Source organism: Convolutriloba macropyga, chromosome 3 (assembly GCF_964194025.1).
Source record: "Convolutriloba macropyga chromosome 3, txConMacr16.3, whole genome shotgun sequence".
NCBI classification, from domain to species: Eukaryota; Metazoa; Xenacoelomorpha; order Acoela; family Convolutidae; genus Convolutriloba; species Convolutriloba macropyga.
This window is the reverse complement of record NC_134470.1, coordinates 73,131,544-73,149,736: the sequence shown is the minus strand read 5'-3', so window position 1 is coordinate 73,149,736 and position 18,193 is coordinate 73,131,544. Positions and strand designations below refer to the sequence as shown.

The 18,193-nt window shown below is 34.8% G+C and overlaps 1 protein-coding gene across 2 annotated transcripts in view; it reads left to right on the top strand.

Moving 5' to 3' along the window:
- The window catches only part of LOC142336439 (uncharacterized), a 44,524-nt gene extending 28,039 nt beyond the window's left edge, over nt 1-16,485 (top strand). For both annotated transcript variants that reach the window (XM_075385274.1, XM_075385275.1), the window contains exon 4: nt 16,071-16,485. In XM_075385274.1, coding sequence (XP_075241389.1) covers nt 16,071-16,400 — 330 coding nt within the window. In that variant the 3' untranslated portion in view covers nt 16,401-16,485. The remainder of the gene's footprint in view (nt 1-16,070) is intronic.
- The last annotated feature ends 1,708 nt before the right edge of the window (nt 16,486-18,193 follow it).

Here is an 18,193-nt window from a genome sequence, read left to right as displayed (position 1 = left end):
AAAATGACGCGTGCAATATTTCGTATTAAGCTGACAGACAGTCGCTTTCAATTTTTGTACCCAATTGCTGTCCAACAGTACAATTTTTACTGTACAAATTGAAATTTGGTCTGCTACACAAAAATACAGAAACTGAGGGTTCGTCTATTATAGAAAACTATTGTCAGCCAAACATTACTTTTCTCCAGAATTTTGTCCGTTAACCTTCAGTATGCATCTTTATTGTTCCAACATTTTTTAGAAAGGGGGAGTATATATGCCAGTCTGTCTTTTTCTTTCTTCAGTAAAGTTAACAGCGCCTGTTAAATTTTGAAAAGATAAGGGTGGTTAGTAGTAAGAGAATCTGCCATATGCTTGTAGGGGGGGGGGGGGTTCGGACCCCCCCCCACAAGACTTTTTACCACCGAAAAACTGATTTTCTCTTTGTGAAATAAAGTTTTTTGGCTAAGCTTTGCCAGCTTGTGAGAAGTTCATGGGTTAAGCAGTCTGACGAACTTTATCCAAAAAACTTTATTTCACAAAGAGAAAATAAGCTTTTCGGTGGTAAAAAGTCTTCTAGGGGGTCGGGGTCCGAACCACCGCCCCAACAAGCAAATGGCAGATTTCCGCTGTAGCATTGTTTGCTGTGTATAGAATAAGGTGTTACTTAAGTTCTAGACTCTCATCAAATGTTTTTGGTGAAAATTTAAAATATCCAATATAAGACATCAGAAGCTCAAAATTTTCAAAAATTTCAAAATTTTTTTCGAAAATTTTTCAAAGTTTTTCAAAGTCCTAAAATGGTCTGAAATGGATTTTGCGCTATGACAGAGCACTCAAAAATTATTTTTTGTTCACTTGAAAATTTTTTCAGTTGAAGTCTCTACTATAAAACATAGAAAAATTTTCTTAAAAAGTCAATTTGTTAACTTGAATATTTTCATACATAAAAAAGCAACTTTTGTTCATTTATTTATTTCTCTGTTTGAAAATCAGCATGAAAACAATTGCGACCATAGATTTAATGAACATTCATGAAATTTATGAACACAAAAAAAAGTTGACTATCCGGATTATAGTGAACGGTTTGTATACTTTTTGGCAGCATGTCTTTATCTGTACCCGGACATTAACTTGGAAATAGTTCTCAAGTTCAGACCATATGGTGGCCTTATTGGTATAGACAACTCCTCGTTAGACACTTACATTAAATCCTATAAATTCCTTCGATTACTTGCAATACTTCATGACGCTTCAGGGTTTATTGCAGAGCATAGTCAAAAAGGCCCTGGATATTCACACGTTTTACCATGTCCAATCACAAACGCTTATATTGGTCACATGTCAGGCTTACTGTTTTGTCTTTTTGTGAAAACGTTTTAAAGGAATTTGTTTAATTTGCTGGAATGTAGAATTCTGAAGTTATTGTCTTAGATTTTGAAGGTTTTCGTCACAAAAAGACCGGTTTTATAATTAAAGAGTTATCGATTTCCTCAAACAATTATTCAGACACAATCTTGTTCCTATTACCAGTTTCATACAACTCACTATCCGCCAGTGAGAGAAAATCTCATCAGTGTGTTAGCAAGTTTTTGTACGGCTTGTCGTGGAATAGTGGCAATTATCTTTACTGGTTTCTATCTCAAATTTTTATTGCAATTAAATTTCGATTTCCTTCAGGAAAGTTTTATGCAAAAAGAAAAGAGAAAACAGAATCACTGCAAACAATTTTACAGAAAGAAGTGATAGATTTGGATACCCTTTTATGCCCTAAAGTTGAGGAAACTGCTACCCCAATTAGACATTTTACTTGTGCTCTATACTCTCTTTACTTGCCTGAGAAACAAAAGAAAAGACATTGCTCTAAAAAAACACAGTTATAATTCTATTGGCTAACATTGCCTGCCAATGAACCGTTGAGTGGAGAAGGTAGCTCCTTCAGTTCTTCAAGTGAATTTATCTCCAAGTTTGACAGTATGCAATTGCATAACGAATGATAATCAAATAACACTATCTTTGGTCAGAGAGGAAACAATAGAATCACGGAGGCAATCTATTCTGAGGAAACAACAAATTCTTTGCAATCTAGCTGAGATTGAGATGTTGAAAAATATCTTTCATTGCTTGAATATTTTCAAATGTACCACGTCTTTACAAGAGAAAAATGAAAAGACTGAAACTAACCCCTTTACCTATGCACAAGTCGCCAACCCCAGTTCAAGTGAGCCTGGAGGAAAGTTTCTCTGATGAAATCAAAGAAGTAGTCAGCGAAGGCAATGTGGAGTCAATTCATTACTATGCGATTGGTGGTGGTATGCAGGGACACTACAAAATGACATACAAAAAGGACGAAAAAGACTCTAGATATATTACTTATGACTTTTTTATGACTGAGAGAGTGACTAACAAAATAATGAGCTAACATTAAATTTGAAAAAAATAATTTCATTTTTATGAAAACTTCTTTTCAAATGAGTAATAAAGAAGATGAGATAGATTCCGCTGGTGGAGTGGTTTGAATGATTTAGTTTTCAATGAAGAAAATCAAGAGAGACGGTCTTGGAAATTATGTAACCCTAGACTACCACGATCAGAAGTAGTATACTTTACTCAAATCATAATAATACTCTTTCTTATTGGTGTGTCTTTGATCAAACTTGTTTTTTCATCTTTTTTGTGAAGAGTCAACATTTTGGTTTTCACTGCTTTCATGCACAGTTGGCTACGCGCTTCCTAATCCGAAGCTATAAACAAAATAATTTCAACAAGCGATAGACTATTCATGGCTGTTTGCGGGCCGTCATGCTGTGGTAAAACTGAGCTCATCTTCCAAATGTTACTGAGAAACACATTTTACCCAAAATTTAAATCCATTTATTACTTCTATCAACATGAGCAACCAAAAATCAGCTCTATAGAGCGTAACTTGAACATTTTTTCACAACGTTTTCTGGATTTGAATTCATTTCACAGCTGGAAAACTGTCTACTGGTTTTTGGCGATTCTTGTGAGGAAATTTTCCAACATGAGGAGTTTTCTAAAATTGCAACTGCTGGACGTCATAGAAATATTAGCGTCATTTACGTGAATTATAACTTATTCCAACAGAGTAAATGGTCAAGAACAATTGATCTGAACACAACCCACATCATTTTGTTCAAATCACTTAGAGACATACAGCAGATTAACTTCAATTGGAGACTAAGTTGAAAAAAGAAAAACAAACCAAGTTTTCAGATTTTAATAAAAGAAGCAATTTTTAATTGAAATATTGACAAAATCAAGATTACATGTAAAAACTTTAAAATCAAAAATTTATTAAGAAAATTTTTGCTTTGGATTTAAAAAAATTTTTTGCAATTGGTACACAATCTGCTTTTGATATAGGTTACAAAATCAAAAATCGTATTTCCAGTTTTAGAGTGAAAAGCAAAAATATCATGAAATTTTGGTTTTTTTTCTAAGTTTTTTCTAAGTTTTACCATTCAGTTCATCGGCTTTCAAATTACGCTTGAAAAATTGAGACAAAATTGTTTAAAATTTCTGATATCAAAAATTTTTGCAAAAACAGGAATATATGTAAAAATTTTGAAAAGTGAAAATTTTGTTAAGAAAATTAATTCTGTTGAATCTTAAAAAATGCTTATTGGTGCTTGCCGCACATTATTCTTTTAGTTCCGGCTAAAGAATCAACAATCGTTAATCAAGTTTTAGAGTTTACGACAAAAATCTGCTCAAAAAATTTTTTTTTGGGTTTTTTGTTCAAAAGTTTTTGATAACTTAAAAATGTTTTAGCGATGCCTTCGTTTTTTCCTGGTTGAATCCTTAAATTTAGTTCAACTGCTTTCATAGTATGCTTAATAATTTGAGATGATTTTGAGAAAATATTACAAAATCGGTTTTTCTCAGTTCTAAACACAATTTTCTTTTCAAAAATATTCCTTGAAACTTAGCTTTATTAGACATTGAAAAAACTGTAATATGATTTTTCGTTTTAACTTTTAAGCACTGCTTTCCCATATAACTCTCACCTCTAAAAAGTGGTACAAAATTTGTCCGTGCTTCTAAAGAAAAATTTGTTTTTTGTTTCTTTCTATGTCTTCGTAGTCAAAAAGGCTATCTAGAAAAGTATAAATTACAAAGAAATAAAATCAATTTCAGAAATTCAAATGTTAGAAACATGCAGCGAAAGATAAAGAGCACTGTTAAAGGACTGCTTTTATAACAGTTTAATATTCACTTCAATAAAAAAGTTATCCAGATTTGTCAAAGAGTTCTCGCATTGCTGAAATTTGTCTCTTTTTCGGAGCGTTGACAACAGAGGGGGTTTCTGTGTTCTAAGGCGTTTTTGGGAAATTTTTGGTCGGAGTATCTTCCTGCTCTTGGTTTCTGGCGCCGTGTAGAGGAGTTTCAAAATTGTCGCCAGATAGGTTGCACAGTAGATTATCGCTCACAGTTTGTGAGCTGTCATCAAAGTTGATCCACAAATTGTTGTTTTTTCAACTTGAGAAAAGAGATGGGCTTGGCTGTGGGCTGTCTGGGCTCAACGCGGGGCTAGGGTCTGCCCTAGGAGTGCATACTGGAGATGGATTGATGGGTGATTCTGGAGGTTTTGGAAGCCCCCAAAGATCTGCTAAGTTGTCACACTCTGGCAAAACACCGAGCTGGTTTTCATAGAAAGGAACACAGGTGCAATCGTATTTATAATTAATTTGCTTTGATCCCTTTGGTAAATTCGATATATCGTAAGTTTGCAGAGGGTCAGAGAGTATTGAAGGTGGTACAATACACCCTGATGTAATGAAACCCCCGAGTGGTTGATTGAGGTTTGTCTGGCAACTGAGCAATGAAATTCAAAAATTTTTGGAAGCATACAATGATCCTTCGTTGTCCAGTCCTCTTGTTCGCTTAAATGTTTCTGTTGTACGATCACAACAAAGTTTTCGTGCATTGTTTGGTAAACGATTGTGCGTTCAAATGAGTTTTCTGTTTCTGATAAAATATGGTAAGACATTGAGAAACACTAAAGAAAAAGAAGATAAAATGTGAATGTGTTTAAGTTAAAACAAACAATATATAGAAATTTTGATTAAAAATTTGAAGTTGATATTTTGGAATATGTTTTTTGGAAACTTGATTAACTTTGAAGTAAAACTTGAAGCGGTCAGTGAACGTACATTTATTTTGCAAAAAGCAACTATTTAAAGTATTTTGAGCAAGATCTTGAATATACAACTGTATTTCAACAAGTAGGTACGTTGTTCAAAATTTTAAATTGGAAAGGGTTTGGCTCACAGTGTAGCGCACTTTTATGAGCAAATGTCTATCGACACACCCAGGGTCACACATGTAGTCTTCTAGTTGGTGTTATGTATTAAACCAACACTACAGGTTATAGTGTTTACACACAAATCCCCTCAGGTAAAGCCTACATAGCAATTTCATTGTATACATAATACAAAAGTGTCTGCCTACAAAATTTATGTACAACTACTGTTCCCTCAACCAACTCACTTGTTTCTATGCTACTAACAAAATACACTGTTTTTCTTATCAGTACATTAATTCTATTTTTAGTGTCCATGTTTCTCATTTCTATGTACTGAATGCAAAAAAACGTTGACACACATATTCTCGAAGCAAAACAGTTAGTTGAATATATATTGAATCAGAAAAGTAAATGCCTTCTACTGCAGATAAAGACGCAGAGTTCGGAGACGCTCATTTCGACGTTTCCAGAAATGAAAAACGTTTGATCAGAGTGACTGTCAAAACTTATGAAAAGACGGGAACCTATATTTTTCTCAAACTTTTCAAAAAAACTGAAAATGAATTTGAGTTTCAACAGCGATTAACGCTGACATTAGAAGAATTTGAAAACCTGACAAAAAAATCAAAAATTTGATCGGCTGCCGCCAACAATAATTCAAACGGTTCAACAAGTAACCCACCCTCTGCAAAGAAATTTAGATTGAAACAAAAAGAAGACGAACACGAAGTTTCTGATTGACCGAGCGCTGTATTAAAGAATGGTTGAAGCTATGTACGAGCGGTCCCCCGCTTACTTTAAACAATATCAAAAGAATTTCAGGTTCTTCGTCACAGAAGAGAAACCATCTTCAATGTTTGCTAGGAATTACGCTGTATGCATGCATTTTGAAAACGGCTATTGTAAAGTGTTACCCTCTAACCATTATCATGTGTTGTTTGATGTGTCTGACGTTTCTACGGAAATATTAGAACGAAATAAGCTTTATGCAGTTCCTTGTTTGTACACAACCTTCAAAACTTTTTTCTCAAACGGAGCCACAGTGGAGACAACTGGAGAGATTTTTGAAAAACTCAAACTAGCTGTAGAATACAACGGTTCAGCACCGCCGAAAAAAGGAGAAGCAACCACCATTCAGAAGCGCTTACCCAATTTGAGCAATGCCCTGAGCAAAAATCACCGTCAAAATGGAATTGTTGCTTACAAATCTCTGGATAATGCTGAGAAAACATTGAATCAGCAATTGCAAACTGACAGGTTATCAACTGAAACTCTAAAGAGATTTGAAAACATTTTTTATGGTCCTCATGCTGGTGCTTTTTGTCAAATAATGGATATATTTGTAAGTGGCTATGGGAAATTAGATATTGACAAAGATGTTTTGTGTGTACGCTTAATTTTTGAAGAGAAAATAAAATTTTCAAAAAAAATTTATTCCACCAAATCATGTTAGTAGTGTTAGAGCATCATATGAAGCGCAAAACGTATCAAATCAACATCACTCATCTTTACAATTTTTTTTCACCAAAAAGGTAGTGAGCAATATAAATACAAAATAAGCCACACAATAAAGAGTTTGGTTTTTGAATAGGCTGGTATCTTAGCAATTCATACACAGTTTGAATATTATCAGCAGAGGAAGCAAATCTATTATGTAAATGTTTGTATGAAGCTAAGTTTTGTCCAAGTGGATCAGCAAAAACATATTTTCCCTTTCTGCGAAAAAAAGTTGTCCAATGTGTTCCAATTGACTGAAAGGTTGAAACATTCACTATGATGAAACTGTTGTGAGATAGATTAACAGGGAAGTTGTCAGCTGCGAAAACACCTCGGAACTTGTGTTTCAAAAGTTTACATGCTTGAACAAGGTTGTTTATTTCATCTTCATCCATCAGTTTGTATGAATGATTTTTTGAAACTCTTCGGGCAGAATCGATGAAGATAGTGCTTGCTTTTTCCTCAATAATAAAAATTTCTATATTGTTTGGTAATGCCGCTGAAAATTTAAGTTCAATTGAAATTGAAAAATTTGTAAGTTCAGGATGAATAAAATCATGTGAAGCCTGCTGAGTGCTGGTGAGATCAAACACCATAATAAAATGGTTGGGGTATTCAGACAAGCTAATTCCATGCCCATTATCGATATAGGCTAAATCTGACATTGTGTTGAAGTACAAGCGTTTTACGTCAGCTGTATTTATGGGGCTGTCAGCAACGGAAAGTCCATTTCGATAAATACAAATCTGCTCCAGATTAAATTTACGAAAGTGAAAAGGATTGAGTTGTTTGCTTCCTAAGAAGGCTTCGTTTGTGTTAAGACAAATGGCAAGACGTCGAATAGGCTCCCTGCTAAAATTATCTTCTTGTTTCCAACTTTGCAAACCAGTGGAAGCCAAAAATGTTTTAGTTATAGTTTCCAAGTAAGGATAGGACGCTGGACTTGATAGTAAAGTTTTTTCTATTGCAGAGACCACGTCATCGTTCAGCGTCATTTTTCTCACATACAAATTAGCTTCAATAATTTTAACCTTGTATGATTTTCCAGCATCGGTAGAAATTATAACAAAATCATCTATTGATCGTCGAAACGAAATTCGCAGAGTGACTCCACTAAAAAGACGACCACATGTAAAAAAAATCTACTGCCACTTTTCCATAAAACGTACATTCGGCAGATTGTCTAACCAAAGCTTTTCGTCTGTTAACTTCAGCTGTTGCTATTGCTCCAGGATTATCCTCGTAAGAATAACCTTGGCAAGCCAACCAAGTAGCTTTTGCATCCTTGCTGTGAGAAAATTTGGTTTCAATGAAACTTTTGTGAGCATAAATTCCATTTGCATTTGAAATTTTTAATCCGTTGGCTGATACTGTACAGTCAGAAAAGAGTGAATGTAAAACATTATTACAAAAGTAAGGGGCATCTGTTTTGGTTAAATCTGCTGCAGCTCCAGCATCATATTTTAAATCAGCTTCAGATGCCTGAACTATCTTGCATTTGATTTCATGGAAAATTTTTTGCAGATCAATAAAATTCATTCTGTCTCCGGCAACCTCAAACGCAAGCATGGGTCCGTTAGGACTGTAAACTGGTCCTACTTTTTAACAAAAGCTGCCATCAAAAGTTACTAGAAGCGCTGGTTTTTCAAATAAATCCAAGGAACTATGTGTTGCCTTTGTTGGTAACATATTACCGATCATCTTTAACTTTAGCAAAGAAATCCGACCGACTTCTCTTTGGCTGTTTGTGTTTTGAAATTACAACCTTTCTTTTTTTTCTACCTTTTCTCGCTTTTGAACCTGAACGTTTAGATAGTCTACGATTCACTCGTTTTTGTCTCATTCGCAGTGCCAATGAGCCTCCTGTTTGCTTTTTGACTGTATTTGATATCGTGTTTTTCAGCGCTTATTTTGGATATTTTTTTTACTGACAACGTCCATTAACTCTGGTACGCTCTGTAACAGAAGTTCTTTTCCAACACGTTTTGATGCTGGTATAACAAATTTTCTTGCAAGAGGTAGAGCGATTCTTCCAAGACCACTAGCTAAGGCTCCAGAGCCGCTACCTCTTTGCCTATAATGCCCCGAAAAATAAGGCAATGCAGATGCTTGATTGGTATAGTATGATTCCATTGCTTTTACTCACCACATTTTTTTGAATTGTAACGTCAGACTGACTTTACAGGTCTCTTAAAAGGGGACTAATTGACCTGTTTCGGTGCGTAGTTCTACAGAAATTGACTGAATCGTATTTGAAAGAAGTCTTTTGTAGTCCAAATTCGAAAAAACTATTCCATGTGTTGGTTCAAGCTCGCAGACGCTACCGTTTTTCAACCGTTGTTTTGAATCAATGACTCGTAGTAAAGGTGCTTTTGCATCGCCAATGTATTGATACTCAATAATGTTTGTACAAATGTACAAATGAATATCAAATGTTTCCCGGCGCAAAGATCAGCTGGAAAGTCCCCCATAAAAGCCTTGGTATCATCTTTTTTCATCAGTTTGTTTGCGGTTGTGTCCATTTCCAATTTATAACCAATGTGTGTTCCTCGTCCATCAGGGACGCCCTTGAAACCAATAATACTTGGAATTTCATCGCTCGGAAAGGTAATTCCCTCATATTTTCCAAAGACAATTTCAAATTTACTGGAACTTATAATTTCTCTGAATGAGAAATTTGGCAAACCAACAGTTCTTTTAATGGTAGCTAACAACTGTGGCACAGTATCAAACGTTCCTGGCATGAAAGCTAATCGCTCACCGTTGTATGGACGTGATATGACATTGGCTCCAGAACTATTCCGTTGGTGATCTTCTAAACCACCTAAACTGTAAGAAGTTAGGACCCCGTTTGTGATGTGTTCTATTTTAGTTGGAAAAATAATTTCACTCAAAGCTACTCTCCAGTCTCCCGACAGTTGTATTTCATCATTGAAAAAATTTCTGACTGAAGCCAATGTGTTTTGATCGGAGATCTCCATTGAAGCGGAGGAGATTACATGTACCGTAAATTCATCTTCAAAACGTTTACTTATCATTTTGCAAAGGAGATTCTCGTACTAATTCGAGCTCGGGTTGATAGAATTTACCCTGAATAATTTCCTTATTCGTATCAATAAGAGAGTAAGTTGGAGGGTTGAACGTTGGGATAGACGAAATTTCAAATATCTCGTCTGTAAAATACTGTTTGTAACCCTTTCCGAACGGCTCCCGTTTTTTCAGTATTCATACAATATCACCAACATAAAATTTTGGTTTGTGAGAAAATGGTGTATTCGCAATCAACGATACAAGCCGCGGAACGTCTTTTTTTGTGACTTTGTTTGGAGCAAGTTTGATTGTTCGATTAATTCTAGTATTGATAGTTTTAACAAATGAATCCAGTTTATCTAGATATGAATAGGTCCATTTTCTTCTTCTAAGTATCTGTGTATTATATTTTTGAGGGAACGTATATTTCTTTCAGCAAAAGCAGACTTTTTCTTACTGAACGTACTGTATAAATGAATTCCGCCTTTGTTGCAAAGGTCTTTGAAAGCACCGAGGAACTCTGTGCCATCATCGACCCAAACTTTTTTAGGTTGCTTATGTTTGATCATCTTTTTGAAAGCCTCTGCAGTTTCTGTAGCATATTTTGTTTTTAGTGGTTCAACCCGGAGATATCTTGAGAGACAGTCAACTGCAACAAGAAGATATTTTACACCACGGTTGTACTTTGCAAGTTTATCAACCAATTCTAGATCTACGGACCAGATCTCATTTAGGTTGTTAACAATTACTTTAAGCCCTGGAAATCTGAGGCGACGTGAACGATATTTGGTAAAGGATGGTTTCGTTTCCAGATACAATTTTACTTTTTTCTTTGAAAATTTACTCAAAGTTTGCAGTCTTTTTGCGTTTCCAAAAGACGCAGGTCCTTTTAAATAGAGGTTGTCAAGTTTCTTCACATCATCTATAGACAGTCCACTCTTTTCTACTCGTGTCTTCGTCTGTCTTCTTTTTCCTCTCATCGACTTTTGGTTTTGCGTTTTTTTCTTTTGTTTCAGATCTTCTTCTTGGTTGTTTTTGTTGCTGCTGCTGTTTTTGTTTTCGAGTCGGTTGCTCTTCCTCTTCTTCGCTGTAAAACTCATCGAGAACTCTTTTTGCATGAGTATTGTAAACCAAATGGGCTGCTATATCAAGTTCACTCAATATTTTAGAATAGTTTTGCACGTCAATTTTTTTGGTAGGTTGTTGTAAATTGTACAAGAAAATTGTCACCTTCACTCCTTGAGGTTCATCTTCAATATGGAGGACGTTATTCTCTACACTAATAGAAACAGTATCGGAATCAAAAATTTTTTTCAGGATAATTGCAGCTCTTTTTGTTTTATTTTCATCCATTAGTTTTAGTTCTAGCATTATTGAGTCAAACGCTGAATCCTTCCGTTTTTTCACTACGAGTTCGATTTCACTGTCATCACTAACAAATAATTCTGATTTTACGTCATCTGGATCACTTGTTCCATCACTGGTACTCTTCGTTCTCGTGATCAATCTATCAGCGCTTGTGTCAGCATCTTTTAATTTGTTCCACTGCTTTGCTCAAAATTTGGATTAGCTCTTTGTAGTAGGGATAACTGAGTGGCTTTTTGTTGATATATTGGATTATCAAAACTTTCTTCCTTTCTTGGATTTTTTGACATGAACATTCTCTTGGGTATCAAAACAAATTCTTCTGCATGCATTATTTGACTTTTAAGTAAAGATAGCACGAGAATCCTATTGCCTTGATAAGTTCTGATTTTCTTCCCAAAATATATCGCTTTTTCTTCAGACTTGTTTTCTTTGATAATAACTGCTGAAATGAATCCTCTTGATTTTTAAGTAACTGCTTTCTGTCTGGAACATTGCCATTGATTACATTCAGCAAGCACTCACATAAAAAGTTTATAAAACTATTTGGTGCTTCTTTGAGGAACTCTCTAAAATTAATCTCAGACAGCTCGAGCATTTGCTTTAGCATACATAACTCTTTCTCTCTCATCTGTCAAATTAGGTATAACTGTTTTGGAGGATGGTAGATAAAAAATTGTTGGACCTGGTTGTACAATATTTGAACAATAACGCAAAGAGTCTGAAGTTTTCGGATCCAAATTGATGAGTAAGTGTCCAAAGGCTAATTTTGTTGCTAATTCGTAGCTTTCTCTTAAAAAAAATTGTGTTCTTTAACTGTTTGCCAATATAGGTAATCTGCTGTATGTCTCTAGGTGATTTGAACAAAATGATGTGGGTTGTGTTCAGATCAATTGTTCTTGACCATTTACTCTGTTGGAATAAGTTATAATTAACGTAAATGACGCTAATATTTCTATGACGTCCAGCAGTTGCAAGTTTAGAAAACTCCTCATGTTTGAAAATTACCTCACAAGAATCGTCAAAAACCAGTAGACAGTTTTCCAGCTGTGAAATGAATTCAAATCCAGAAAACTGTGAAAAAAATGTTTAAGTAACGCTCTATGGAGCTGAATTTTGGTTGCTGATGTTGATAGAAGTAATAAATGGATTTAAATTTTGAGTAAAACGTGTTTCTCAGTAACATTTGGAAGATGAGCTCAGTTTTACCACAGCATGACGGCCCACAAACAACCATGAATAGTCTATCGCTTGTTGAAATTATTTTGTTCATAGCTTCGGATTAGGAAGCGCGTAGCCAACTGTGCATGAAAGCAGTGAAAACCAAAAAGTTGACTCTTCATAATCAAGATGAAAAAACACAAGTTTGATCAAAGACACACCAATAAGAAACAGTATTATTATGATTTTAGTAAAATATATTACTTCTGATCGTGGTAGTCTAGAGTTATATAATTTCCAAGACCGTCTCTCTTGATTTTCTTAATTGAAAACTAAATCATTCAAACCCACTCCACCAGCGGAATCTATCTCATCTTCTTTATTACTCATTTGAAAAGAAGTTTTCATAAAAAATGAAATTATTTTCAAATTTAATGGTAGCTCATTATTTTGTTAGTCACTCTCTCAGTCATAAAAAAGTCATAAGTAATATATCTAGAGTCTTTTTCGTCCTTTATGTATGTCACTTTGTAGTTTGCCTGCATACCACCACCAATCGCATAGTGGACAATTGACTCCACATTGCCTTCGCTGACTACTTCTTTGATTTCATCAGGGAGACTTTCGTCGTCCAGGCTCACTTGAACTGGGGTTGGCGTCTTGTGCATAGGTAAAGGGGTTAGTTTCAGTCTTTTCATTTTTCTCTTGTAAAGACGTGGTACATTTGAAAATATTCAAGCAATGAAAGATATTTTTCAACGTCTCAATCTCAGCTAGGTTGCAAAGAATTTGTTGTTTCCTCAGAATAGATTGCCTCCGTGATTCTATTTTTTCTTCTCTGACCAAAGATAGCGTTATTTGATTATCATTCGTTATGCAATTGCATACTGTCAAACTTGGAGATAAATTCACTTGAAGAACTGAAGGAGCTACCTTCTCCACTCGACGGTTCATTGGCAGGCAATGTTAGCCAATAGAATTATAACTGTGTTTTTTTAGAGCAATGTCTTTTCTTTTGTTTCTCAGGCAAGTAAAGAGAGTATAGAGCACAAGTAAAATGTCTAATTGGGGTAGCAGTTTCCTCAACTTTAGGGCATAAAAGGGTATCCAAATCTATCACTTCTTTCTGTAAAATTGTTTGCAGTGATTCTGTTTTCTCTTTTCTTTTTGCATAAAACTTTCCTGAAGGAAATCGAAATTTAATTGCAATAAAAATTTGAGATAGAAACCAGTAAAGATAATTGCCACTATTCCACGACAAGCCGTACAAAAACTTGCTAACCCACTGATGAGATTTTCTCTCACTGGCGGATAGTGAGTTGTATGAAACTGGTAATAGGAACAAGATTGTGTCTGAATAATTGTTTGAGGAAATCGATAACTCTTTAATTATAAAACCGGTCTTTTTGTGACGAAAACCTTCAAAATCTAAGACAATAACTTCAGAATTCTACATTCCAGCAAATTAAACAAATTCCTTTAAAACGTTTTCACAAAAAGACAAAACAGTAAGCCTGTCATGTGACCAATATAAGCGTTTGTGATTGGACATGGTAAAACGTGTGAATATCCAGGGCCTTTCTGACTATGCTCTGCAATAAACCCTGAAGCGTCATGAAGTATTGCATGTAATCGAAGGAATTTATACGATTTAAGGTAAGTGTCTAACGAGGAGTTGTCTATACCAATAAGGCGACCATATGGTCTCAACTTGAGAACTATTTCCAAGTTAATGTCCGGGTCCAGATAAAGACATGCTGCCAAAAAGTATACAAACCGTTCACTATAATCCGGATAGTCAACTTTTATTTGTTTATAATTTTCATGAATGTTCATTAAATCTATGGTCGCAATTGTTGTCATGCTGGTTTTCAAACAGAGAAATAAAAAAATGAAGAAAAGTTGCTTTTTTATGTATGCAAATATTCAAGTTAACAAATTGACTTTTCAAGAAAATTTTTCTATGTTTTATAGTAGAGACTTCATCTGAAAAATTTTCAAGTGAACAAAAATCACTTTTGAGTGCTCTGTCATAGCGCAAAATCCATTTCAGAGCATTTTAAGACTTTGAAAAACTTCTTTTTTGTTTCGATACCATACTGCATACGTGAAAAAAGTGAAGTCAACAAAAAATCACTTTTGAGTGCTCTTTCATAGCGCAAAATCCGTTTCAAACCATTTTAGGACTTTGAAAAACTTTGAAAAATTTTCGAAAAAAATTTTGAAATTTTTGAAAATTTTAAGCTTCTGATGTCTTATATTGGATTTTTTTAAATTTTCACCAAAAACATTTGATGAGAGTCTAGAACTTAAGTAACACCTTATTCTATATACAGCAAACATTGCTACAGCGGAAATCTGCCATTTGCTTGTTGGGGCGGGGGTTCGGACCCCACCCCCCTACAAGACTTTTTACCACCGAAAAACTTATTTTCTCTTTGTGAAATAAAGTTTTTTGGATAAGTTTCGCCAGACTGCTTAGCCCAAGAACTTCTCACAGGCTGGTGAAACTTAGCCAAAAAACTTTATTTCACAAAGAGAAAATAAGTTTTTCGGTGGTAAAAAGTCTTGTAGGGGGGGTCCGAACCCCCCCCCCCTTACAAGCATATGGCAGATTCTCTTACTACTGTGTTTACTTCTTAACGCTTTTTGAGAGTAGATAACAATTGCAAAACGCAAAATGCGACATTTTAGTCCAATTCGGGCTAGTTCTTGTATAGATTTCCAAGAACTATTTCCAGAGTTTATAAATAATGCATTTAATCAATCTTTAAAAAGTAAATAGTCAGAGTTAAATAGTTAGTAAATTGTAAATAGTTATATAATTAGTCTTGCATCGTTTAAGTTCTTGGTCCAATTTTTAAAATTGAGTCAAAGGAGAGAGATACTAGCGCATTTTTAAGCTGAAATTATTCTACTTTCAGTCAAGGTGTTCCCTAAAAACTTATCTGAATCAATCTGATGATTTGATCAGTAGGAGCACTCTAAGTGCAGCAGAATCGTGATACTCTGCTCTGTTTGTTTTAGAACCAAAAGAGTTGAGCTTGAGGGTGCTGTTTTTTAATGAGATGTGTTCACACTTTTTTTGTCAATTAGTGGTTAAACATGTATTTTGATCTTTATTCGCGCTGGAGTGTTCAAAACAGAATATTGATTAGTTTGAGAGCGTGAGCTTAATTTTTTTTGCCCTAGAGTTTGAAAAATTATTTTTGGTGGTTTAGAGAAATTTTGCTGTGTGGGGCCATTTGACTTCTGTTTTCAATGCTTTCCTCTCAAATTTTTTTTTTTGCGAATTTTCATATAGGTGATATTTTTGCTCTAATGTTGCATAAATTGTAATGCTTTGAATTTTCTAAGGGCAATCAATGGTTAATATGACATCGACACCATTTGTTTTCTGGAAATATGGTTTAATTTTTGTATTTTGGCCTGTGTTTTTATAAAATAGGTTGAACACGTTTAAGAAGATGATACTCTCCTTCCTTCTTCTAAATTCATCAACACGATCATGAGAAATGCATGTTGATTTATGGATTTTAACAGTTGTTTTCTACATATTTTAAAATTGGATCTATGTCCCACAATTGTCATTGTGACCTGCTTTCGAGGAATAAATGTTGCAAGTTTTTAAGTTAAAGATTTGTACACAAAGATAGCGGGTCAATATGATCAAAAGAATGCTCTAGTGGTGCGATTCCCCATTCGATTAAATTCGAATAAAATTAGTTACTTGATTTGTTTACAAGAAAAGGTTGCTATTCTTTTGCAGGTGTTGGAGAGTTCTCTGGCGTCTCTAGTTTTTATGCAAGATGGGAACTCAAACATTCCAATTGGAAACAGACACAACAATATGCCCTCATTCAAAACTGCCCTGGAGGTTCTTGGCACACTTCGGAGCAAGACAACTCACTTCAACAATCAGCTCAACGAAGTAGAAGCTACTGTGAATAAACTGAAGAGCCCAAAAGAGCTTCACAGACCAGATCAAGGTCAAATGTTGACATCCGGACCCCAAATTGATCCCGAGATATTGCAAGAGTGCGTGTTATGCGTGTTGAAAGTGTTTAAGCTGGCTCAAAACTCAGTACCCAAGCGATAACGAGCTCATATTTTGGTGCCAAAGTTGCCATAGATTTCGTGTTCAAAACTAAAATTAACTAATAAAATAGCTGTTGTAATGATCAGTATACTATAGGACTCATCAGGGTAATTATTGTATAGTTATTGTTTTATTTATTACAATAATTATGCTGAAAAGATAGATAAGAAATTTTGTTGGTAAATTTTGTCTAAATTTGAGGGAAAGTTTACTGACTAAGCAAGTTCTATCCTAAACTAATGTTAATTCCTAGACGAAAACTAGGAAGACGACTCTAACTTGTAGAGAGCAATTTATGCCGAATAGCAACTGAATAAGCCCAATTACTTGTATATGAATAGCACTCTGAAACTTCGTTTTTATCGTATGTCTCAAATACAATTTTTTAAAAATAAATTGTTGGATTTCACATTTTTTGGACTTTTCGATTTTTTTAGTGTGATGTGATAATCAATTACACGATTTCGTGCAACCAAAATAATAAGGAAGATGACTGGTGTTACTTAAAATTGCTGCGTTGTATGGCCATCTTGAATTGATGCAACATCAACACTGGCCGACGTCTTGAATTTTTCGAGTTCCTGAGTTGCTGAATTACACGGGAATTCGTGTTAATTTAAAAGATTTTTTTCTATCTCATTCTGTTTTATCGTTTGAGTCACACGGAAAACTATGTTGAAAGTAATGCAAGTTTATCTGTGAAAAAAACTGAAATTTCATGTAAAATTAGCAAGAACTCTGTTAACACTCAAGAAGTCAATCATATACATTCAACGTGATTTTTTGGGTTTGTTCGAACGAAAGTATTGTGTGTTACAAGAAATTTCAACTCTCATATTAAATTAATGCATAATTTTGCATTGTATAGTCAGTCCCATAAAGTTGCAACGCTATCAGACATTTCAAAGTTCAAATTTAAAACGCACAGAGATCAGTTCTTTGTTGTTCACTTGCATGTTGAGAGTTTTCCGAACGTTCGCTTGCGTTGCAACTTTATGGGACTTACTATAAACCGCAGTATTACATGGCCCTAGTGAAAATGGGAGACGTACCAAAGTATAGAAATTCTATTGCTGGCCAATCACAATTGAGAAAATTGGAGTGTTGTTTTCTGATTGGCTGATTGCTGAAAAAATTCTCCGTGTTTCAAAATAGGATAAGAATGTTAACGTAAAGTTGCTCAGAAATCGCGATAAGCCCAAAGAGAAAAAATAATTTGTTTTGGGGGAAATTGGTCTCAAGTTCGGTTGTGATAGTTTCATATCAAGTCCCACGGGCCGCTGAGTCATGGCCAGATGCGGTAAAAGATATCATCTAGAATTAGGCTATGTCCAACTTAGGCTAATTGAACGCATAAAGATATAGTGTTTTAAATTTGTCAACCAATCACATCCGTTGAAAATTCTATATTTTGGTACGTCTATTTGTTAAGACGTCACCAACAAAACCATGGGACTTTTTCTTTGTCGAATAAGCGCATTGTAGAATGTTTCAAGTCATTTTACTAGGCTATGGAGAGGCTGAGCAGTGCGCAGCCCTTAATCAAACGACAACATTTAATTCTACAATTATTACATATGTGGTACTTTCTTTTGAACCAATCAGATTATTCGGTGTAAGCTGAAAAAGCCGAAGCAGCCGGAAATAGTAAAAAGGGATATCTTCAACAATTACCCCCCCCCCCCTTTGGTACTTAGTAGAGAATCACCACCCCCTTTGTGCTATATTTTACCACGATATTACTTGGCCTACAGTTTAGATAGCCGAATAATAGTTTAAGCGCATTTGCGGAC